This window comes from Stegodyphus dumicola, chromosome 3 (assembly GCF_044657685.1).
Source record: "Stegodyphus dumicola isolate Sdum_Otavi_A_Nest chromosome 3, ASM4465768v1".
NCBI classification, from domain to species: domain Eukaryota; kingdom Metazoa; phylum Arthropoda; class Arachnida; order Araneae; family Eresidae; genus Stegodyphus; species Stegodyphus dumicola.
In genome coordinates, this window is record NC_140770.1 from 255,550,628 (window position 1) to 255,576,037 (window position 25,410).

General features: G+C 29.9%; 1 protein-coding gene across 1 annotated transcript in view; it reads right to left on the minus strand.

Annotated features, from left to right (window-relative positions):
• Positions 1–2,975: 2,975 nt before the first annotated feature.
• The window catches only part of mgl (low-density lipoprotein receptor-related protein megalin), a 230,767-nt gene continuing 208,332 nt past the window's right edge, over positions 2,976–25,410 (minus strand). Inside the window, exons 72-79 of the mRNA XM_085814066.1 lie at positions 22,439–22,585; positions 18,213–18,430; positions 14,011–14,190; positions 13,760–13,882; positions 8,485–8,655; positions 6,972–7,062; positions 6,674–6,788; positions 2,976–5,790 (exon numbers count right to left, since the gene is read on the minus strand). Of these exons, the coding sequence (XP_085670192.1) occupies positions 5,533–5,790; positions 6,674–6,788; positions 6,972–7,062; positions 8,485–8,655; positions 13,760–13,882; positions 14,011–14,190; positions 18,213–18,430; positions 22,439–22,585 (1,303 nt within the window). The 3' untranslated portion in view covers positions 2,976–5,532. The remainder of the gene's footprint in view (positions 5,791–6,673; positions 6,789–6,971; positions 7,063–8,484; positions 8,656–13,759; positions 13,883–14,010; positions 14,191–18,212; positions 18,431–22,438; positions 22,586–25,410) is intronic.

Below are 25,410 nucleotides of genomic sequence, written 5' to 3' on the forward strand. Positions count from 1 at the left end.
CCAAAAGCACAATAAGGAATTTCCATACTGTTTTCATACTTCCTGTATTACATAAATTAAACGAAGAATGAATCTAATAACTCCCAGGTTTGTCAATATTAATGCTTCATCCTCCACAAATTTTCCGTTATTTTTTTAAACTGAGCATTTGTATGTTGAAATAGTTAGTCCATCCCTACATCATTCAAGGACACGTCTCACAACTTGATATTTTTCAAATGATTAAAAAATCTCATTCAGTTAACCACTTAAATTTAATTTACACTAATGCAAATACATGTTAGGATGGATGAGTACTAATACTTTTCTTCTTAGAAAAAACCTACATTATTTTTCTTGTTTGGATAAGAAATAATTTTGCAATGGATTTTCATTTTTATGCATAATGGCAGTTTATATTGAATTATCTTTTTTGTCTCCTTTTGTATAATTTTGATATTCACTGAAACTCACCAACTAATTGAAGCATTCTGTCACAAATATATTTTAAAATTTAAAAAGTCAAAATTGTTAATAATTTTATTTATGTATTACATAAACATGTGATCAAAATTATTTTAATTACCCATTTCAATTACTACATTAATTAATGAATGTAATAATTGAAGATGAATAATTAAAATTATTTTGTTGCAAAAAAATACATGCACCCAGAAAAATTTGAGCACAACTTTTGAAGAGCTCGTAAACAATTAAACTTGCAATACCAATCAGCATTGTGGAGCAATACAAGCCGGAAGTGCACAGCTGATAAAATGTAAAAGGGGCAGGTGTGACGAGCATTTACAACTGCTCTGACAGCATGAATACACAACATTGTAACAAAAGATGCCTTTAAGATGTACCCGATGGCATTAAGAACAGCTCTCAGACTTTGAGAGGGGTCACATCATAAGGCTTAAAAAGAAGCTGTTTGATTGAACAGGCGAAATAGGTCAGCATATTGGTTGAAGCAATACGGTCATTGTCCATTGTTGGAACCAGTGGTTCACCAAAAGCATAGTCAGCTGTCGTAGTGGCTTGGGATGTCCTCAGGGCACCAATGCAGGAGATGATCATGCAGTTAGAAGTGTTGTTATGTCTTCACCAGTAGTTATGCTATCATTAAAGCAATGCCATTTGTTAACTTGCTGGGACTAAAGGATATCCAAGGATACGATTTGCAGAATACTAGGTGAAGCTGGGCTCAGATCTCAACATCCATTAAGATGTCTGCTATTGACATTCCACCATTTGCATTGTAATTCTGCATGATGTTGCTCTCATTCAAGCTGAACAGTATTTAATTAGAGAAATGTGATCTTCAGCAATGAATCACATTTTTCTCTCAATGCTTATGACTGCTGCATATGTGTCTAGAGATGGAGAGGTGAGCAGTCCAATGTACTGTTTGTTACAGAATGGCACACAGCCAGAATACAGGGTGTGACAGTCTGGGAAGTGATCAGCTGGGATAGTTGTTCACCATTAGTCATGCTGCAAAGTACTCTGACTGCTCACATCTATGTTGATAACATTTTGCAGCCGATCATACTGCCTATGCTAGCAGGTACCTCAGGTTCTGTTTTCCAGTACGACAACACTTGGCCACATACAGCATGACTTTCCAAGAATATCTTCCATGTGTAATATCCTAGACTTGTCTACCGGGTCTCCAGCTTAGTCTATCAAGTATGTCTGAGACATGTTGAGAAGGCAAATGCAGCCGTGTACAAATACATCTCAACTCACTGACCAGTTGCTCCATTTGTGGCACAATCTACTGCAAAGGGATACTAGCAACTTAATAGATTCCATGCCCAACTGAGTAATTCAGTTGCATTTTTCATATTTTTAATTAAAACTAATCTGTAAAATGCAGTACATATTTTAGTACAATATTAACCACATATCTCGCAGTTTTGGAAAATGTCATTCATCAAAATATGGGGTAGAGAATTTTAATCATGATATGCATATAAATAAAAATTCTATTCTGTCACATTTTTAATAAAAAAAAAAATAAATTGTCTACAAAAATCTCAATGAAATATATATAATTTTTTCTGAGTACCTGAGGTTAGTGGGGGATTTGGATTGAAAGGCCTTTTTTAAAGTAAGTATGGATAATAATCTGATCTTTGAAAAAGCAGGTTTAAAAATTTCAAGACTTTAACCTTTTGATGGTCATCAGTGAGCTCAGCTTGCATTACAGTCATGTACTGCAGTATATGCAAACTAATACAACCTGTGTTAAATATTTGCATAATTGCCTGTAGTAACGGCAACCGCCGTCAATAAAAGGAGGTGCTTTCCTTAGTGGCACCGCAGTTCATTTTAGTTCGAGCCAGAGTAGACCTGCCTGGGGATGATAGATTCCGGTTCCCGTCTTGTTCCGGTCCTGTTCTATTTCCAGTCCGGCCTTTTAAGTCCAAAACACGTAGGAGCGGAAGTCTGAATCCAGCGAATGGAGATATATGCCGAAAGGGCTAGATGGATTTTGTCTTTTAAAAGAAAGTGTCCTTCACCGTGCCGGCATAGCTGTTACTTTAAAGCACTTGAATGCACACAGAATGTTTTCCACCTAAGATGTTACGTTTTCGTTTATGATGTTAAGTTTACATCATTTTTGAAGTTGCAGTTGAATAAACCTTTAAGTTTTAGACAAGGTTTTTGTGTTCTTCAGAAAACTTTAGATTCGAAGTCAGATATATCACATAGGATTTAGCGGAAAAATCAACATTTGGCGCCAAGCGACAGGACATTGTCTGCAAGGTAAGCGAAAAATCAACAGCCTGCATTCAAATTTAAAACTGACAGATAACATGCTTATTTGGAAAGAAATTGGTTAATCCCACAATTGCAAAAGAGTTAATAATAAAACATTAGCCATTTCCAGATTTATTGCAAACATTGAAAGCTTCGTGTTAATAACAACTATTCTGAGTGTATTTTTCATACTTTTATTTTTGTGAATATAAAAAGTAAAGAGTCAATTTATTAAAATATATTTTTTAATATGGAGTATTTAACATTACAAAGGCTTCACTGCAGACGAGAAAAATACTTAAAGGACACTTCAGTGAATATTCTTCAATGGAGAGCATTACAAATTTCGTTGAGACAGGTGCAAAATTAAATTGCACTTAAAAAGTTATATATTTATTTAAAAACTTGTTACTATTATTACACCTAAAATGTAAAATGTAATTTGAAATTTACATCAAAAACACAGAAAGTCCTCTATAGGCATAAATTTAAAATAAAACACAACACACACAAACTTCATTTAAATTTTACTCTTATGAGTATTTAGTTAAAGTATATAATTTTTGTGAATACTTTACAATTTCTAATTCTAAATTTCTTATACTTTGAGATGGAATGTGGAAGCACTCTAAGCTTTTGAATTAATATCTGGACGGCCTCATATATAGTTGCAATTACTAAAAAGATGCTAATGAATTGCACATTCAATGAATTGCACCCAGCAACACAATACAAAATCTTTCAAACAATAAAAGATTATGAAAAACACATTTACAGGATCTTTTCAGATTGTGACTCAACAAAATTAAAATTAACAAGCTACTAATCATGTAGCAATACTACAAGGAACCATAATTACGAACTGTAAACCATTTAAAAGCTATGAATTTGTAGGCTTGTAATACACAATATATATAACTGGAATAGAATACACCTAAATGTTTAATACATGACCTTCAAAATTATATTCTATCAAATTTTTTAAACATTTTTATATACATGAATTATTATTAATATTATTTATAATTAATATTATTTATCTGCTTTTGTGGAATCAATTTTGAAATACTGAACCAGGCAATGAATAAAATGCTACTTTTGCTCACAATAATTTAAATGTTTCTAAAGCACACAAAACTTTCCTAATACTGCTCATGAAAATTAATCACAATGATCAACATAAATGTTTTAAATATATAACAGCAGCTGCAGACAGTATATTGCTATTTATTTCACTAAAACATCACAGTTATTTAGCTTCTAATCACCAATGGCACTGTTAAATTAAATGAAACATAGACTAAATATCCATAAAATATATCTAACAAAAATATTTAAACTAAAAACAAAAAAGAAATCATATCCCAATTCAGTTAAAATACTTCTGTTGACAGAATAGATAGTATCACAGAAACTAAATTAAAAAAAAAATCCATCTAAATAAGTCAAAACTTGTAAACTATTACACAGAAGAAGAGAACTCTAGCATCTTGAGAGAGCAAACTTTTTAATCCAAACTAAAATTACTGAAAGCTTTGTTAATAAATTATGATAAAAGCTAGGGTTAACTGACTTGAATACATTTTTGACAGGAGTTTAATTTTTTTAATATGTTATTTAAAAACGGTAATAAATATATATCTAATTGGCATTTAAGATGATATAAAACACTTGTAAATTATAATAAATAACCTTATTCTATTTCAATCTCATAATTTTGAAGGTATATCAAACAAAAGCAAAATTCTTTTAACTTCATGAGAATAATAATAATAATAAAAAATTATGCACTGCAATAAAGGTTAAAGTAAAATATATTTTAAATAATAATCAAGCATCATGTTCCAACTGAAAGAATGTTATAACCCTTAAATTAAAAAAAAAAAAAAAAAATATTTGTAACAAGTGAAGGAAAAAACAGTTTTTAGATTTAGAAATAATTTTGTAACACATTTTCAGAAGGGAAAAAAAATTACATGCTGAAGGAAATAAATATATGAGATCATTATTGCTATTGAATTTTTAAGGAATAAAAGAACATTTTAAAATGAGGCAAAAAAAACCTTTATCAATATCTTTAACTGTTACCATAGTAATGTGTTAACCCAACAAAAAGACAACAAAGAATTATTTATAAAGAGATAAAATTTATAATTAATCAGTTTAAACAGATTTAAGAAATAACCACTAAAAGTAGTATATTTTCCAGTTTCCTTTGCATATGGATATTTTTCAGAATCTATGATGTTTCTATATAATGATGAGTATAAATATTGAAAGATCAAATAATTCTGTGGATGGCAAGTAAGATGAGCCTTTTTCACAACCAGGAAATATATTAGTATACCTAAATTTTCATTCTCACAAATGAATGAATAAAATTACTAATTCCTTTTTAAAATCCTAAAAACTAGAAAACACATATATACAACTATATGCAGCCCTCATTAGAAGTTTCGGAATGAAAAATATTCCAACTGTCATTTCTTTATATTCCCTCAAAAATAAGGAAACTTTCAAAACTCTTTAAATCAGTTTTTCGTTCTAAAGCAAATGGTGGCCTAAAAACAGGCCATATACTGTGCTACATGTTGCCTTAAAACTGCATTAGAAGTTGCATTTTTACAGCACACATCCACAAGGGTGTTTAATCTGAAATTGGAATGGATAATGCAATATTTACACAGTATCTTTAGAAAATGATTCTAAAATAATAGCAGTTCATTCTGCAAAATCAATTTTCTTGCAGCTTCTCCACATAAACAATTTCAAGAATCATGTATGTCAACATTCTGATTTATCTTCCACCACTAGTTGAGCAGTGTCTTTATCTGTATCAAGAGTCATAGGATCCAGTGCACTTTTTCTTATTTGAAGAACAGCTGGAGATGATTTATTTTTCTCTACCTTTGTTTCAGTAGGTATTTCATAGAGTTGTGCAGCTTTATCATTCTGAGCAGTGCCAATCACATCGTACATAGGATTACTGAAATCAGTGGGCTTGTCGAAATCACCTAGGTTGAAATGAGTATCAAGAGGTTCCTGAAAGAATTTAATTAAATTAGTTCTGCATAAAATTTCAATACTTAATCAGTTTAAGAAGATATAGTAAATAATATAAGTTGAGATTTGGACAGTCCATTGATATGAAGACACAGACAATAAGTATCTACACAGAAGACGAAACCAAAGCAGATCCAAAATTCATAATAGATACAGCTAGTTCAGTAATCCCAAATATGGCTAGAATATTAGCAGATTATGGACATACTTTTTATTATATCATGGACAAGAAAAATGACAAGTATCAGTAAATATATTATTCATTCCAAAATACAACACAAAACTTCTGTCTTATACAGATCTCAAAATAAATAAAGGAATTAACTATCAATGGTTCAAAATAATAATTAAGCCAGTATTAATTATTTATATAGAATAAACTGGAAGTAAAAATGAACTTGTATATTCATCTAAAAATGAACAACAATCACCTGAAGAAGATGGAGCTGTATTTGATCATCCTCAAAATCAATAGAATTTCATTCAAAATCTATGCCAAAAAAAATTTGCTAATTTTTTTAAATAGTACATGCAAAATAACTTATTATGTTGCATTGTACAATGAAGTACTAATATATGAAGCAATAAAATGATTGTTATATGTAACAAAAGTTAGTTTCTCTGAAATGAAAAAACAATATCATTTCATCCTATGTGTATATAGGGCAATAAAAACTTTTCTCTTTTGTTACAGAAAACTTACTATTTCATCCTGAGACTTTAGAAACATTTTTAAATATTAAAACAATATAAATGAAATTACAAACTGAATTTTCAAAGATAAACCTGAACGCACTTAAAATAGGTAAATTAAAACAAAATAAGGACAGAGTATATGATCTTAGATCAAAACAAAACTTACTTCTGTTGCCATTTCTGATGGACCATTGCGTCCCATAATTGTTGGAGAGAATTCAACATTTGTTCCACTTCTAAAAGAGACACTTTGGCTACTACCACCGAAACCACCAGGTTTTCTACAAGACATAGTTTATAAACATTTAGAATTTCTACCAATATACATACTACTAATGCAAATTTAAACACAAAATGACTTCTTATATGAAATGGATGATATTCATGAAAACATTAAGGCATCTTAAGAAATTTGTTATACACATTTAAAAATCAAAGTATTCAAAAATACTAAAAAATCTTACAAATGTCTCTTTCGGAAGACATAGAAAACTCCCACGCCAGCAATAAGAACCAGTAAGATTATGAATATTGGAATAACTATTGCAGCAACACCTAAAAAAATTAAAATATATATATATATAAATTTTAAATAGGCATTCCAGATTTTGCATATTTTGTGCTTTACATTAATAACTTTATTAAGAGATTGCTCTATATGAAGAAAACATTAAGCCTATTTTATTGAATACAAAACAAAAATTATTTTTACCAAAGGTTAAAATTAAAATTTTAGAATTCCCAGCAGAACAACAAATCAGCAAGCATTACATGTGCTAAATAAAGGTATTCATTAATGTTGAGCCGCAAATAAAGAAAAGCAAAATATTTACCTAGGCTGTTCAATAAGACTAATTTTACTGCAGTGAAACCATCCATCGGAATGTAATTTATGTGACATAAAAAAACTTTGTTGTCTGTATTAACAAAAGCTACCGATAGATGGCGTGTACAAGCTCATATTCCTGAGTATCACATGATTGAACTGAAGTGTGTTTGCGGGTGTCTATGAGACGTGGCCAGTTGTCGAAATGGAAGCATCGATGGAACAACGTTATGTGAATAAATTTTGTGTTTATCTGCAAAAATCAGCATCAGAGACCTTTGACATGATACGTGAAGCTTTCAATGATGAAGCATTATTAGTGAGGACAAATGTTTTTCGCTGGCATAAAGCTTTTAAGGAAGGCAGGCAAAATGTGGAAGATATTGAATGCGAGGGACGATCTTTAATGTCCGTCACAGCGTGTATCAACATACTTTAAAACCCGGTAATACTGAAAACAAATGGCTTCCTATTGCAAAATGGCTTCCTATTCCAAAATGGCTTCTTATTGCATCATGACAATGCCTGACCAGATATTGCTCGTTGCATATACAATGTTTCGCAACAGAATAACATAGAGATTTTACCGCACCCTCCATACAATACAGTCCTGATCTCGCTCTACGCGATTTCTGGCTGTTTCCTGAACTTAAGAAACCATAACGAGGCAAACATTTTTCAAGCAACAAAGAACATGTAAAGGCTGTGGAGGCAGTTTTGGAAAAGTTCTCAAAAAACGGACTTTTACGTGTTTTTCAGAAGTGGATAGAATGTTGGGATAAATGCATTGCGTGCAGCGGTAATTACTTTGAAAAAGACCACGTAAATGATGACGATTAAACGTATTCTGTATTTTGTTTAATTTTAGTCTTATTTACTTATTGAACAGCCCTCGTAAATTATCAACATGAGGAGTAAACAAATTAATTTAATGAACTGTAAACCTTCTTGGATATGACAAAAAATGTAAATATTAAAAACTGAACAGAGTAATTAAAGTTTGTGGTGACACTATAGTAGAATGTATTAAAATTAAGGACATAAAAACCTCACAAACAACTGCAATTTAAATTCAAATTACACATACAGTAACGATAACACATGCAATTCATCTGATTATGTTCACACTAACAGTTCATGATGATACTTACTGCTACCCCTAATCGCCTGAGCTTTTTTATCAGGAGTAAAATCTGTACAATGAACACCACTGTAATTCTCAGGACATACACATGACACTTTATTTTTTGAAGATTCAACAAAACAAATACCACCATGTCTACAAGGACAGCGATACGGTTGAGGCTTTGGCAACTCCATCCCTGTAAATTAGTTAATGATAGTATTAAAATAAGCTAATAGACAAATCAAAAGCAAACCGTAATTTATAACAAAACATGTTAGCAGTTATATTCAATCTCCACATTGCCTAGTTCATTTTTAACCTTTACATTTCTCTACCGGTCCTTTGATTTTAATAAATATAATGAATAAATAAAATGTATTAATGTCAAAATTTCTACATTATTATTTTTTTATTTAATACATGGAAAAATTGGACAGCAACATGACTAAGGTAATAAACTTGTTAGGGGGTAACAGTAAGGAAACAAATTACATGATAAATATGTTCAGTGCTAGTAAATAGATAATAAATTTCTTTTCTTTTGGGGAGTGTAATAAAAAACTTATTAATAACGTGTATGTGTAATTATATTTTAATATCCAATATATATATATATGTATATGTGTGTGTGTATATATTTATGAGTAACTTAAAAACCCGAATACTTGTGCTAAAGCTGCTAAGTAATAAATCAATTATTTATTATTAGAAAAGGTTTTTTTGTATATCACCTCCAAGGAATAGAAATTTAATTAAAGCAGTGAATTATTGGAATATATTTTTAGTCAGTATTTAAAGTTATTTAGAATTCTATTGTAGTAAAAATTATGTTATTTAGATTTCTATTGTAATAAAAATTATTTAAAAGCTGTATAGAAATATTAATAGATAAATATATGTGAGTGTCAGGGAATGTTTTTTCTCAAGTGAGGATCTCGTTTAATTCTGTTCTTAAGGAGTACCTTAAATTCAGAAAAAATTTTAATTAATTTAAACAAAATTAAAAATAATACTCAGTATTATTTTTAATTTTGTTTATGACAAAATGTTATGGCTTAAGCAGACTAATTTGTTTCTAATAATTAAATTTTGTGCATAACTTATGATCTAACTCTAGCAAAATAATTACAGTCAAAAGTCGTTATTCCGGACTCGTCGGGACTTCGGCGATTCCGGATTATCGATTTTTCCGGATTATAGATCATCAGTTTAAATCTCGTAAGATGGCATGCAGAAATTCTAAAATTAAAAATATGAAACCGTAATATATGAAATAAAGAACAATTATGATCTAAAGGGTATCAAAATTTTCAAAAAGAAAAAGCTTAATATTTATTTGTTTACTTTATTAAACATTTCTTTCAATGTAAGTTGTTTAAGTTTTGCTTCGTTTCATGTGATACTTTCTCTTTAATTCTATTAAACAGACATAATTTCTTGTTCAGTTACAAAGTATCGCTGTTCAAGTCCTATAATTGCTGTGTCGAGAACACCGACTAATTTGTGAATCGAAATTTTTTCGTTTTCACTAACCTCTGTTACTTTCTTCGCTATCGGAAGCGAATTATAATGACGAGGAACTTATTTTAAATCATATCAAAGACGGAGCGCATCGAGATGAAATACTAATTTGGTAAGGAATTATAAGCCAAATAAAATAAAAACATCTGATCTTCAATTATAAGCCAAATAAAATAAAAACATCTGCCCTGAAGATAAGGATAGTGCTGATAGATAACTTCCAATTCATTACGCGCCCGCCGCGCAGCGTGAAATTGATAAACAGATTTCGGATTTCAAAACATACTTTCGCTTTAGATCCTTTACATATTAACAAATATATATCGGAAATTCTATTTGATATAATCGAAAGTTTAAGCTTACTTTTATAAAATTGCTCTTACAGTCTGCAAAAAATAATAAGCCGGATCCAATTCGAAAATTAAGGAACAACGCAATCATCAACATTAACTGAAATAGATAATTAGATAATTTTAGCTTATACGTCCATTATACATAAAACGCGCACGCGAAAACGTATTCTGCACTTGCGCACACTCATATGCGCAGTCGTAAAAGGTCTTACGCGCACGCGTAAACGCCTATGCGCATGTGTCAACGCGGCGCATGCGCAGAAAGTTTTTAGTTTTGAGGTCCGGATTATAGATCATTCCGAATTATGGGTGTCCGAATTAACGACTTTTGACTGTAATTTGATCCTTACTTGGAAGAAAGACAAAACACTCTAATTTGGTTATTGTTATTTGATAGTGGATTGGTTTGTTCCCTTTGACAAGTCAATTAATCTATGATCAATGACAATAGCTACCTTTTCAGTACTTTATATTTTACTTATAATTTTACCATTTAAATTTTTTATGGTTCAAAATAATATTTCGACACAGTTTTTAAATAATTTTTACAATACTAGAAATCTAAATGACATTATTTTTACTACAATAGAAATCTAAATAACAATTTTTACTACAATAGAATTCTAAATAACTTTAAATACTGACAAAAATTTATTCCAATAATTCATGGCTTTAATCAAATGTCTGGTCCTTGGAGATGATATACCAAAAAACTTTTCTAATGATATGTATATATATACATATACAATATATAACTTATTTGATTTACAAGGACAATTAAGGAATGAAAGATGCTCATTAATCCTTCCAATGCTGCAGTATCTGGCATAAACTATGTACTGTGAGCCACCAGTTTACTCTTAAGTACACTCACTAAGTAAGTTGTGCCGATATGAAAGGATTATGTGAATACGTGAATAGATTGTCCTGAATACATGAAGAGATTAACATGAATATATACAGAAATAAGTTCATATGTAGACTCATAAATGATTTCGCACTTCACTCAGTGTGAACATTTTTTGGAAGTGATATACCCTGGGTCATAGAAATCCTTCTTTGAACATTATTTTCTCAAATGCTGGCCAATTTTTTTTTAAAGACAATTTTCAATTACAAAAGTGTTTTCAATGAACCAAGTATTCATGTCTTAGAAATTTTAAATTAAAAAAAATTAATTAATTACAAAGTTACCTATATTTATGTTTAAGAAAATTTTATACTCATTAGATATATATATAAGACTGACCTAACATATTTCACTATAAAGTTATGGATCATAATTAGGGCTACACACAATTTGAAAAGTGAAATATTTGTATTCATATGCACTTAAAAATAAAGGTTTCCTATTCTAGAGGATTAAGTGATGAGTATTTTTATATGCAGATTGTTGTGAAAGTAATGATTAATATATTTTTTTCAAAAATAACTTATTTACAAAATTTTCTAGAACATGTGCTCTAGAAATCACTGGCACACTTCAGTAATAACACCATTTCCCCAGACATTAAAATTTATTAAACAAACTTTGACTATTTAAAACTAAAAGTATTTTTAGTTTACGGTTTTTGTATGATTATTAGATTATGATTCTGAAGTACTGAAAGTTCATGAGAATATTAATAATGTATTTTTAACATTTGAAAAATCAAATATTACTTACATGAAAATTCTTTCAGCACACCAGTTGACACAAAATTATCTGTTACACATTAGTAAATTACAAAAGAATAACATTGGAAAGTACTGAAGAGGGGAAGACGAGCCTCACATTACTGCAATTTATTTATTAACTGACACCCCCAAAGCAAGTGGAAAAATGACGTCAAATATTCTAAATTTTGAAATTAAATATTTTGGCCAATTTCTGAAGCACAGGAGTCAAAATTTTTGCTTTTTATTGTTTTTATTAGGAATATAAAATCTTCTTAAATGTAAGTACTGTCTGCTTATCACAAGAAGAGCTCTTGCCACGATATCTAATTAGTGACAGTCATTATAGCAATAGCGCTAGAATATTTCAAGTCAGGTTAGCCAAATAAATGTTTTATTGCTATTTTGTTTTTAGTGAATTAAATTAATTAAGGAACAACGCAATCATCAACATTAACTGAAATAGATAATTAGATAATTTTAGCTTATACGTCCATTATACATAAAACGCGCACGCGAAAACGTATTCTGCACTTGCGCACACTCATATGCGCAGTCGTAAAAGGTCTTACGCAGTCTCATATGCGCAGTCGTAAAAGGTCACAGGAAAGAGAAAATCAATTCTTCACAATACCACTCTGGAAAATGGATTAAGGCTTGTTTTTATGACAATAGACTGCAGAATATTCTTATGACAGATGCTCTTGAGCACTGTTCTTGTGGTAGACAAACAGTATATGCACCAAGACTATAAAAAATCTGATGTGTGCACTACATGACTTCCTTACATAGAATATTAAATTACATGCATTTTTTTCCTGCATTTCATTTAAACTCATTTCCTTGAATCTCCTTAAAGATATATTTCTCATTCAACTAATTAAGTTCACACTTTGCGGCAAGGCAAAAATGCATAAAAACTTAAAATACCTTCATTAAAAATTGAAAGATATAGAAACACAGAAAACATCAAACACAGTTAAAACAATTAAAATTACAGTTTCTATGCAAAAACAGACAATTCAACCAGCGGTCAATAAAGGCCAGATAAAGACATTTTTGAACACACTATATAGGGTCATAAAGCTGAGAGGAAGATTTTTTGGGAACTCATTAAATGGTAATGTATATAAAGGTTAAAACATGTGCAGAATATAAATTAAGAATTCAAAATACTTTGCAGCTTTCATATTTCTCAGCTTGTTTCTAAATTCAATTAAATACATTATTTTGCAGAAAAATATTTAAATTGCTGAAATAAATTGCGATTTTTTGCTGAATATTTCATGATGCTAAACAAATATAACTCTTCACATGTTCATTTAATTCATGCAAATTCTAAATTAAAACCTTAAATAATGGGTTGATTGTTGACAGGCTAAAGAAGAAATTTATTTTGAACATAAAATGATTAAATGGAATTTCTTGGGGAAGAACATACAATTATTGCTATTACAACTGCTGAATTAAAACACAGAAGTCTCTAGTTTTTCTAATAACTAAATAACAAACTCAATACATTAAAATTAAGCAGCCAGATATCTAATGATTGAGATATAACAAAGTTTTAGTTATTTAGTAGTTCATTATGAGAGTTATTAAGTTATTATGTATGAATTTCTAAATAATTTCTATGAATAATACATAACCTTCTTCTCATTGCCATTTTTACTTCAATTTAAAATTTATTAGTAGTTTTATTCGCATTTCCCCTCTCACTTGAAAAATAAAATTAAAATTTAATTATTAATGTTCCAAAATTTATTTTACCTGCATTACATGACATCACTCCAATGACAGACATAGGTGAACCATCTGGACAGGCACACCTGTAACCTCCAGGTATGAGCAAACAAAGATGTGAACATGCTTCAACTGGACAACGATTTTTAACTATAAATACAATTAGCAGATTAAATATTAAAATATAAAAAATGCAGTTCAAATAACATAACAAAGCAGCATATTGATGAGAATAACAAAATAAACAATAAATGCATTTTCAAAATCCAATAACTTACTTGATGAATTATAACGAAGAGAATGATAAATTTTGATTGCAGTAGGTGATACAACACTTCCATGGATTTTAACCTTCACACCTCGCCCAAATTTATCCTGTTGCCATATATCATCAGCATCTTTTGTTAACCAATACAAATGATCTTCAAAAAGGTCAAGTGATATTGGATGATTTATACCTAAAAGTGCAACATAAAAACAAAATTAAACACAGAGTTGATGACATTCCCCCCTTCAAATAATTTACAACTGACAACTAAATTCCTTGTAAAACATATAATTTAAAAATTTTGACTTCTGTGAACCCAAAGTAGAATTTGATTCTAATTCTAGTAAATGAAAAAATAGAATTATAACACCAAAAGCAAGAAAATCACAACTAATTACAATGTAAAGAGCTGCGAACATAGTACAGTCAAAAGTCGTTAATTCGGACACCCATAACTCGGAATGATCTATAATCCGGACCTCAAAACTAAAAACTTTCTGCGCATGCGCCGCGTTGACACATGTGCATAGGCGTTTACATGTGCGCGTAAGACCTTTTACGACTGCGCATATGAGTGTGCGCAAGTGCAGAATACGTTTTCGCGTGCGCGTTTTATGTATAATGGACGTATAAGCTAAAATTATCTATTTCAGTTAATGTTGATGATTGCGTTGTTCCTTAATTTTCGAATTAGATCCGGCTTATTATTTTTTGCAGACTGTAAGAGCAATTTTATAAAAGTAAGCTTAAACTTTCGATTATATCAAATAGAATTTCCGATATATATTTGTTAACATGTAAAGGATCTAAAGCGAAAGTATGTTTTGAAATCCGAAATCTGTTTATCAATTTAACGCTGCTCGGCGGGGGGAACGCCGCGCATAATGAATTGGAAGTTGATTTGTCAGCACTATCCTTATCTTGCGCAGATGTTTTTATTTGGCTTATAATTCCTTACCAAATGTAGTATTTCATCTCGATATGCTCCGTCTTTGATATGATTTAAAACAAGTTCCTCATCATTATAATTCGCTTCCGATAGCGAAGAAAAGTAACAGAGGTTGTTGAAAACGAAAAAATTTCGATTGACAAATTAGTCGATGTTCTTGACACAGCAATTATAGGACTTGAACAGCGGAACTTTGTAACTGAACAAGAAATTATGTCTGTTTAATAGAATTAAAGAGAAAGTATTATCACATGAAACGAAGCAAAACTTAAAACAACTTACATTGAAAGAAATGTTTAATAAAGTACACAAATAAATATTAAGCTTTTTCTTTTTGCAAATTTTGATACCCTTTAGATCATAATTGTTCTTTATTTCATAAATTACGGTTTCATATTTTTAATTTTAGAATTTCTGCATGCCATTTTACGAGATTTAAACTGATTATCTATAATCCGGAATCGCCGAAGTCCCGACGAGTCCGGATTAACGACTTTTGACTGTATATGATTCTAGGAAACAAAATTTGTGGAGAGGTAGAACTAAAATATTTAAAAAACTACTCCCTTAGTTTTTCAACATGAATTTGAAAGAATTAATCACGGTTGTTAAAAGAACACTACTTTAAAATAAAAAAGAAGACTTAATTAACAGTTCATTTTCCTACTGGGTTTTAGACATACACTACTACTACTGCAAGTTTTATATGTAAATCATGAACTTGCAGCAATGTAGCACTTCCATGCATACGATCTCATTTCAGAATATAAATGTAATTAAAATCACAATATATAACATAATCGTTGTGATATTTATATCACAAAATGATTCCTAATAAGAATGGTTACATTTTGTTCACCAATTTTGCATATGAAATCTACAGTTATTTTAAAATTAACTTTCAGTTTATGTGGTCAGCATGTATAAAGACTATTATTTGTCTACAGATTTTTAGATGCAGAGTTTTAATTTTAAATGCACCTCATAGCTGAGTTGTTTACATTCCAGACAACAAGCAAGCTACTGCAATTTTACTTTATTTTCTTTGATTAGGAATACATTAACAAAAATAACACTTTGGTGACTTGTTATTTACCAAAAATGGAAGCATGGTAAAGAAAAGTGAAAGAAAATGAAAATGAAAGAAATAATAAATGAAATAGTAATAAATAAAATTAAAGGATGTTTACAAAGTCAAATCTTCAACTACAGCAGCTTTTATTAAATTTTAATAATCCAAATGCACATACATGGAACATAACTGCAGATTCAGTGAAGGGATTAAATTAAAGGAAACCTTACTGCAAGGATTTAGGTAAATTGTATATTTATTTATGCATTTATTTTTCTTTCACTAAAGAACATAAAAAATCATTTTAAAAGTAATTTTGCTGGTAAATATATCAATTTTGTTACGTGTGCATTTTTATAAAAAAAAGTTCAGTATTTACTCAAAATCTTTCCCGCTTAATTATCCCCCTTTCCCCTCCTCATGTGTAATGATATTTGTTTTGTTCCACATAATTGTTAAAAAAATAACAGTTTTGTATTCTATAAATCTTGATTAAATAATTCTTAAAGTGTAGGTAACAGTTACTTGTGCAAATACTAACAAATTTAATGCTAAAATTAAAATGGCAAAAATATATAGAAAAGACACCTACCCACCCACCCCAAAAGGGTGGGGGGTTATAATCTGCAGGATTCTCCAATCTGCACAATTTTTAGTCTCAGTATGTTTAAATTTCTACTGTACTAACCAGAGCCATAGCTTAAGTTTTCAGTGCCTGGGGACAACTGAAGATTTCGCCAGGTCAGGGTCCTGTTTGCCAAAATAAAAATATTTCATTTGAAAATTTCTTAACATCAACTTGGCACCCCTTGTCCCTGGAACAGATACCCCTCCTTGCTCCCTCCAGCTACACCTATAGTACTAACTGAGCCTTTTCCGTTTGTAGGAAACATATTAAGCATTTTTGTTTGCAAATTAAAAGCTCTCTACTATCAGCCAAACTTTTTTACATCTTTTTTCAAAGCATGTAATGTCGTTTTAGACCACAATACCCATTTTTTATTTTATTTTTTGCTGCATTCCTATACTGAAAGAAGAAAGCAAACCAAGAAGTAAATTTCATTCACTTAAAAATAAGCATAAGAGAATTTTACTTCATGGAAAGTTTGCAGAGATTTTTGGAATATGAAAAAAAATTCCCCCCCCCCCCAAGTATTATATGAATAGATCAGTGGCCATAAACAGTTCTGGTGAAAAACAACACTTTTCTAAATTTAAAAATACACTGTGATATATCAAGGCTTATTACAATAAATATGTATCAATTTAAAAACTGTGAAATAAAAATAAATATTAATGAGACATATTATAGATTTATTTACACTACATTCTGTTAAATATGCTAAATCTCAGACTGTGAAATTTTCACTACTTACACAATGAATTTTCCCCCTCCCTACAATAAAGTGTGTGGGATATCTAAATTGAGGGAAAGATACTTAAATCTGATAAATAATTATGCAAGACATGAGATCTGTCCTAATCAGTCCATTGATCTATTAATATTGTCACGGATTTGGTATTTATATAGCTAATGTTAGTTGAATTGTAAATTAAATGGTTTTATTTCCCGCACAGTGCAGCGTGTGATGAATATTAAAAGAAAGCTAAGCTGGAAAATTGAAAATACAAGAGTGCGTGCATGTAACATTTAATAAATATCTCTTTTTGATTTCGAGAAAGTTTCAGAAAGTTCTTGTGCGCAATTTAAAAATCTTATAAAAGGGAGGAAAACCTCTCAATTCAGTCAGTCAGTGATTTTAGTTAGTTTGTTGTTGTTTTAAGAGTTTGCTTAGAAAACTGCTCTTGTTGACTGTAGCAAATTCGCAGATTAGCTTTCTTTTAATATTCGTCACGCGCTGCACTCGCGGATTAGCTTTCTTTTAATATTCGTCATGCCACTGCGCGGGAAATAAAACCATTTAATTTACAATTCAACTAACATTAGCTATTTAAATACCAAATCCGTAACAATATCATATGGTCCGATTTTAATACGAGTTTATATTTTGCTATAAACTGCTAAATGTAGGGGATACTGTATTTTGTAGCCAAGATGAGGTTATATAAATCTATATACTTTAGAAGTGAATCAACTATTTAAACTTCAACTAACCTCATGATACAACTCCACACAAGTTCAGCTTTGGAGTAATAGGTAATAACAGAAAGTATTATAATAAATACATACCTGAAATTATAGTCACTCTATCAGATCCATTTATTTTCATTGATTCAATGGTATCAAGTTTTGTATCACACCAATAAACGCGGTGACCACCAGCATAATCAATTGCAAGACCAGTAGGATATCCTAAACGTTCACTAACTAGGACTTTTCTCTTGCTACCATCCATCCATGCAGTTTCAATTTTTGGAGACATGCTTGCTTCAGTCCAAAACATAAGACTATGACACAAAGATTTTATAAATGGATGCAGAAACAATTATAAATAAAATATCTAAGTTGTTAAATGATTTTTAAAATAGTAATTTTTTTCTCCACTGGAATTAAAAATAAAAGTACAGTGAAATGCCAAATGGAAGGGGGAAATTCTAATAAGATTTTCTAAGCAATTTTGTATTTTAAATACATTTTTATAGCAATATTTCAAGCATTTTGGAGGAAGGGAAACCATACAGTAGACAGACTCAATAGGATCACAGTAATGTTATCAATTGGCTATCGTAATAAAACAGACGAAATAACATTGTATATGTAAACATGTAATACGTACTGCTTATTGTGATCACCAAGTCGGTTAATATATTAAAAATACTACACAATTAATTTTTTAAACTGAAGCAAAATTTTCCAAATAATAGATAATACTGCCAAATAAGGTCAAAATAGATTAAAAAATTGTCAAAATGGCAGAGAAATAAAGCCAAGGGATTAAATCACCAAACAGTTTGGTTTTGAATAAAAATTTTAAATTAGACCAAAGAAAAAGTAAATATAGTTTGGTATAGATATTTAATAAATCTATCAATCTAGGGAGAGATCAGATATAGACCACCCTTCTTCAGAAGCAAAAAAATTTTTGCGCCCAGGGGGAAAAAAAAATATTCCCTGAATATATTCTATGCCAAACTAAGGATGCCTTTTAGTCTAATTTTAAATTTTAAATTGGCATGTTCTCTTCTAATTTGATCAAGACTATCATGTACAAAGTAAACCATTTTCCAAAACTGGAATTCTAAATAACCTTGCTTCCACACACTAAAAGAAAATCTTTACAATATATTTTGAGCTTTATATTTTGACCATGCATAGGATGAGTGTTCTGTTCCAGGACATGCTCATTTCTTTAGTTCATTTGATCAAATTTAGTTATTTTAATCATTTGTAGTCATTTTTACTCTCTTCTGGTAATTTTAGAATTATAGAGACTAGTAAAAGGCTTAATAATCTGAGTCTAAGGGATAAAGTCCATTTACTAGATTGCTAAGAATAGCTTTAAAAATAATCAATGGGGCGCTGATCTTAACTTAAATGTTTCTCATCCACTCTTATGCAAGATTTTAAAGAATGGTGAAGATATTGTTTGCAAATCAAATCAAAACTGAAATGGAAACATAAAACAGATGGATGCACTGAAGGAAAGGCCACCATGTTGAGAAAGCACTGAAGTTTTGTTTACAAAAATCCATGGAAAAAGATGCACGAATTAGCAATGCACCAATGTGGCAGAAAGCTGAAATATTTACTTTAGAAATAGAGACAGTTGATTTTGTAGCAATATATGGCTGGTTCAGCTAATAGAAGATAACATCGTTTACAAATATATTAGCAATGAAGAAAGAGATGCCGATTTGCCCACTTCAGGACCATCATTGCCAAATGAATGGCCTAAATTTTCCGCTCTGAAAACACTTATAATGCTGAAGAAATAAGTCTATAGTAACATGCCCTGCCTCAACATACATATTTATTTGAAAACAGAAAGTTCAAAATGTTGGCTGCATCAAATTGCATGATGGCAAAAGGAATCTGTCAGTGAACCCGGGGGGAGAGGAGAGAAGGCATCTCCACAGCTTTAAAAAGTTTAACTAGTGTGAAGTACAGATAATTTTTAATGAATAAGTTTTTTAAATGGATGAAAAAATATTATTGTTATGATATAAGTATTCTAATCTTTATAAGATGGATGATGTGTATACAAGTGCATATGAATTAAAAAAAACATAAACCTTCTCAGTATGTTACATTTACTGAATGTGTCTTGAAACTGTACTTCAGAAAAGACAAGCATACCAACCTTTCAATAAATAACAAATTAGAGGACATTGAAGAAATAAAAGCAATGTCTCCAACTAACATGAATTGTGAGGAATTTAAGTCATTGAAGAATACTGATAAAAAATTTCAGGTTGCCGAATTAATGACAGGAGATACCTACTAACATTTTCTGTATTACATTAAAGCACATCATGTGATAAACTTTATGAAGAAGATTAACAAGAAACCAAAGCTGAAGGGATGCTTTTCAGGTGTTAAGGTTAGAAGTACAATGTTGTTCGGGGGGGGGGCAGAATAATTTCCAAAAACATTATGAACAGTTCATAAATGAATGTTTGCATAACACTTGAAGACACTCCACTAATAATGACTTTTTTTACTATTTAAAAAGTCATTAAAGTAAGTACTTATATGTTTACTGTTATATTAAATAGGTTAAATTCTGTTGTTCTTTTGAAGGATATTTTTTCTTACTGTTTACTGTTATTAAAATAACCATGGACAAACATGATTACATTAAGCAGCATCATCCAAGTTTTAAGTAAATTTAGATCTGAAATTTGACTAGGAAATTACACTTTAGTTGCACAGGGTTGCAATTAATGAATAGTTTATTTGTTAATTTTTTAATGTAATGGACTACAAAATTATGTAACTTTCTTTGAATTTCAAGAAATATATGGAAGCTATTTAAAATATAAAGAAACAAATAAATAATTAAATTTTTGTTTTCTTTCATTTATTTATGGAATTAAAAATACCGAATATTTCAAGAAAGTTCTACATAGCCTATCAAAGAAGTAAACTGTTTTCGAAAAAACTATACTTTTCGAAATACAACTAAAAACTGTTCTATAGAATTTTCAAACAGACACTTGTTTATTTATTTACTTATAGCTATTTTACTTATTCAGTTAGTCCTTGGGTTTCACAATAGATTTTTCAAATTAAGTTTGATTTCATATTTAATTATATCATAAAAATGTTTGCTAAAAGCTAAGGGTTTGAAGGAATGCTCCTCATATCAAAGAGAAGCATTCCTATCATTCCATCATATCAAAGACATGAGCTCATAGTTATGATTCCTCATATCAAAGATATGAGCTCAACATTTTATCAACCACTGGTTTATACTTTTTATGGAATTTTTGGCTGCTTGATTTAATAAATAATAATTAATAAATGGAAATATGTAAGGGCAAACCACCAAAGAAGGGAACCTTTGTGAGGAACTTTTTAAGAGAAATTATAGCTCATATATAACATACAGGAAAAATCATGAAAATGCCCATGCAGTCAGCATATGTGCCAGGAATTTAACCTGAACTGAATTACCAATGTTTACTTATCTCGGTTACTGGGGATAGGGCTTATTTCATGGACTGAAAATTGAGATTTGTAATTTTGATTTTTCATGACATGTGTAGATGGATCATTAATTATAATTAGTAGTGCAGTACAGATTATGAAGACAAGTTGTAAAGCTACATAAAGCATCATGGCTCATAATGGCTAAGTTATTCTTATTATTATAGTAAAATTCATATTATATTGCTATAAATACAATAACAAGGCACTGTAGAAAGATTTGTTGACTTGCAACAAAATGCTATTTCGCATTCCTTGCCCATTTTCTGTTAGAATAAAATTATCTGATTGAAAGTAAAGTTAGGATTTTGTTTTTAAATATTGGACAGGTTACCAGATATTTATGTTTATTTGAGTGATTATTTCATATTAAGGAATGATTAACAATTTCAAGTTTTGAGTTTGATTCAGTTCTTATAGTTAGAACAGCTATACAATGAGATATTGTTTAAATGTTATAACACTGGGTCAGTAAATCATCAGTATGTAGCAATTAATCAGTCTCAGTCTCTCCATCTGACATCTTCACTGAATATACGTATCTTACTGCAATGTAAACATATTGCATTTCATTAATAAAAAGACAAAATTTTTAGAAAATATCCAGATACACATACTGTCTTCTAGATTTCTTTTATAGTGTTACAGATACTACAGAATATAATTTCAAATATTCATTATGTATTACACAAATAGTATACTATTTTAGTTGTGTGCCAACTTTATAATAAGAATTTCATATTTACAGATATAAAACTTAAATGTTTCATTTTTGAAAGAGAGGTAATTATTTTGTCACTGCTTACCCCAACTCAGGATCTAATGCAAGAGATGTTGGTTGTTCTAAACCATATGAAACAATAGCATGCCTGTATCGACCATCAAGTTCACTGACAAATATACGACCTTTAGGTCTGCTACTTGATAAATCTGTGTCCATCCAATATAAATGCCTTAAAAAATAAGAAATTTATTTACCTAAATGAAAAACTACTGCAGTATTTATTTAATAACAATAACTTTTTATAAATTTATCATTAATATTGTATTTAACATTAAGCACTTTTCTATAAAATTTAAGCTAAAATAATGGAATAAAAACATATTAACTGACATATTTAAAAATTATGAATAAATTATTTACATAAAATTCAGTATGAGACTGCAGTTATTTCATTTATTTAGTAACAGAATGAGAACATTATATGCAAATAATAATTACATATAAAAAAATTCTGACTAACAGTATTCAATATGAAAACATGTTAGTCATAATAATTTAAAGTTACAAATGATTGTTGTAAGGAATGTAAGGAAAATATGCACATGTACAATAATAGTTTAATTTGAAATAACTCTCAAATGCTTCCTTTTAGTATTCAAATTTCCTATTCATTTCTTAAAAGTAGCAACATACTTAGTACTGCTGGTATGGATGACATGACGATAATTACAAAGAGATTATTCAATTCACAGAACTTTTTATTTCATTGGCAAATACTTTAAAATACTGAGTATTAAGAAAACAAAAGCGGATGGTTGTAAATTTTTCACTTCAAATATGCTTATAAGAGAAACATGTTTAGTTAAAGGCATTCCCAAAAGAGAACTTTAACCTGTTCCTTCTTGCTCCCTTCTAAATTACGGGGTGAGGTTTTGCCCTCTATTTTATGTGCCTGTGATACTTCCTGGGCAGGGGTGTTCAAAAGAAATGCTTAAAAAAAAAAAAAAAAAAAAAAAAAAAAAAAAAAAAAAAAAAAAGGCCTGGAAAATATTTTTATTTCTTATTTTACATATTAGCTGGCAGTATCAGATTATTTTCAATGTAACTGGAGATAGTTGGTTTATTTTAAATTAGATGTCAGCACTAGCCAATAAATTTATTTTGTAATATTTAGCTCAGTTATGCTTGTGAATGCACATGGTTTGTGTTCACTGATAAAATATATTTTTCAATATTGTGTACATTATAGAGTCAAGAATATAATTCTAGGATTCTTAATTTTAGTATAAATGGATCTAAAAGTGATTCTGAAATAAATGATTTTTATGAAAATTCAGATAGTGAATATGAGAACAGTGATCAAGCTCTACTGTTGACTGGACGAGTATGGACTGAAATTGTATATACTTCAGTAGATTATGCACTCACACATTTAAAATTTTGGGGAACACCAAATGTAAATAAAATTTTTGATCCAAATTATGGTGCCTTACAATATTTTGAGTATTTTGTGAATGATTATTCAGTAAGTCTAATAGTCTTTCGAAACTAATGTGTGTACGGAACAATGCCAAAATTCTCCAGGATTTCGATTACCCAAAGAGTAGAAAACTTTGGATACTTTTTTCACAAAGGAAAAAATTCTGTCATTTCTTATATCTTACAAGGTACTGTGAAGGAAACCAGAAAATAAAATGTGCTGGAGGGAAAAAAAAATTCAATTTGAATACATTTTTTCAGATACATAATGCCTTGTAATAGACTTTATGAAATACACTTTATAGATAGCAAAATTTTTTATGCTAACATGCATCCAAATTCCAAACTGCATAAAACTTGGTCTGTGTTAGAGCACCTGAATGAACTTTTTTCAAAGAGATATGACTCCTAATGTTACATTGTAACTGATAAAACACTTAGCTCTTCAAAGATCATTTGGGATGGTGACAATATATGCAAAAAGATATCCCGTTTTGGGGTAAAGTCTTATTCATTATGCGAATCAACTTCAGGGTATATATGTTCTTAAATTATAAAAATTGTAGTAAGCTCGCCTAAAAGTTACCAAGAGCTGCTGCTCCAAAAGGTTTAACATGTTTTCAAAAAATTAATACACATGAAAATCAAATCATTAGACATGTAAAACATTAGACATGTAAATCATTAGACATGTTCTTAAATTATATATATATATATCGGAAAATGTATGAATTTTGATCTGAAATATAAAGATTTGCCTCAATCAATTCATCATTATGTCAGCTTAACCACTGCTAAAACGAAGTATCTGATAACAGACAATTTTTATACCTCACCAAAATTGGCAGACATGCTTCTAAAATTTCAGAAAGACCGAAACTGCAAAATTAAATAGAAAAGAAATGCCTTAAGAGCTGGCGAAAAGAAAATCACAAAAAGTGACACTGTTGCTTTTCATGTAGGTAAAATTCTTGTCATGAAGCAGAAAGATAAGAAAGATGTAACACTGTTAGCCACTGTCCATACAAATGACATGGTAGATGCACAGTGCCATAGCAGAGTTATAAAAAACCTACAGTTGTAACAGACTACAACAAAACTGTGGGAGCATTAGATATTATAGATCAATATCTTGGAAATTACTTTATTGTTCAAAAAAGGGGAAAGACATACTATACGAAAATATTTTTCTGCAAAGTTGTTGTTTGAGATGAGATGTAAACAATAAGAGATGCAGGAAGGAAACTCAGTATTGCTGCCCAGATTGTGACATTGGACTTTGCATCCCATGTTTCGAAGTTTATCATACAAGTCATTGATATTTATTTGTATTATATGTAAGTTTCCTAAAATTATCTTTTACTATTTAAAATACATATTTTATGTAGGTAATCCAGCAAGTAAGTTCCGTCTTAAATTTTTGGCATGGAATAGCTATATTCGTTAGTTCAAGCATGTGATTTTTTTCTGCTGAAGTCACTGGCATGTGAGGAAAGGCATTTTCAGATCACTGACTTATGCAGTGTTTGAATTTGGCGAGAGTTTTAAAACATTAAAAATAATCAGGCATCCTGC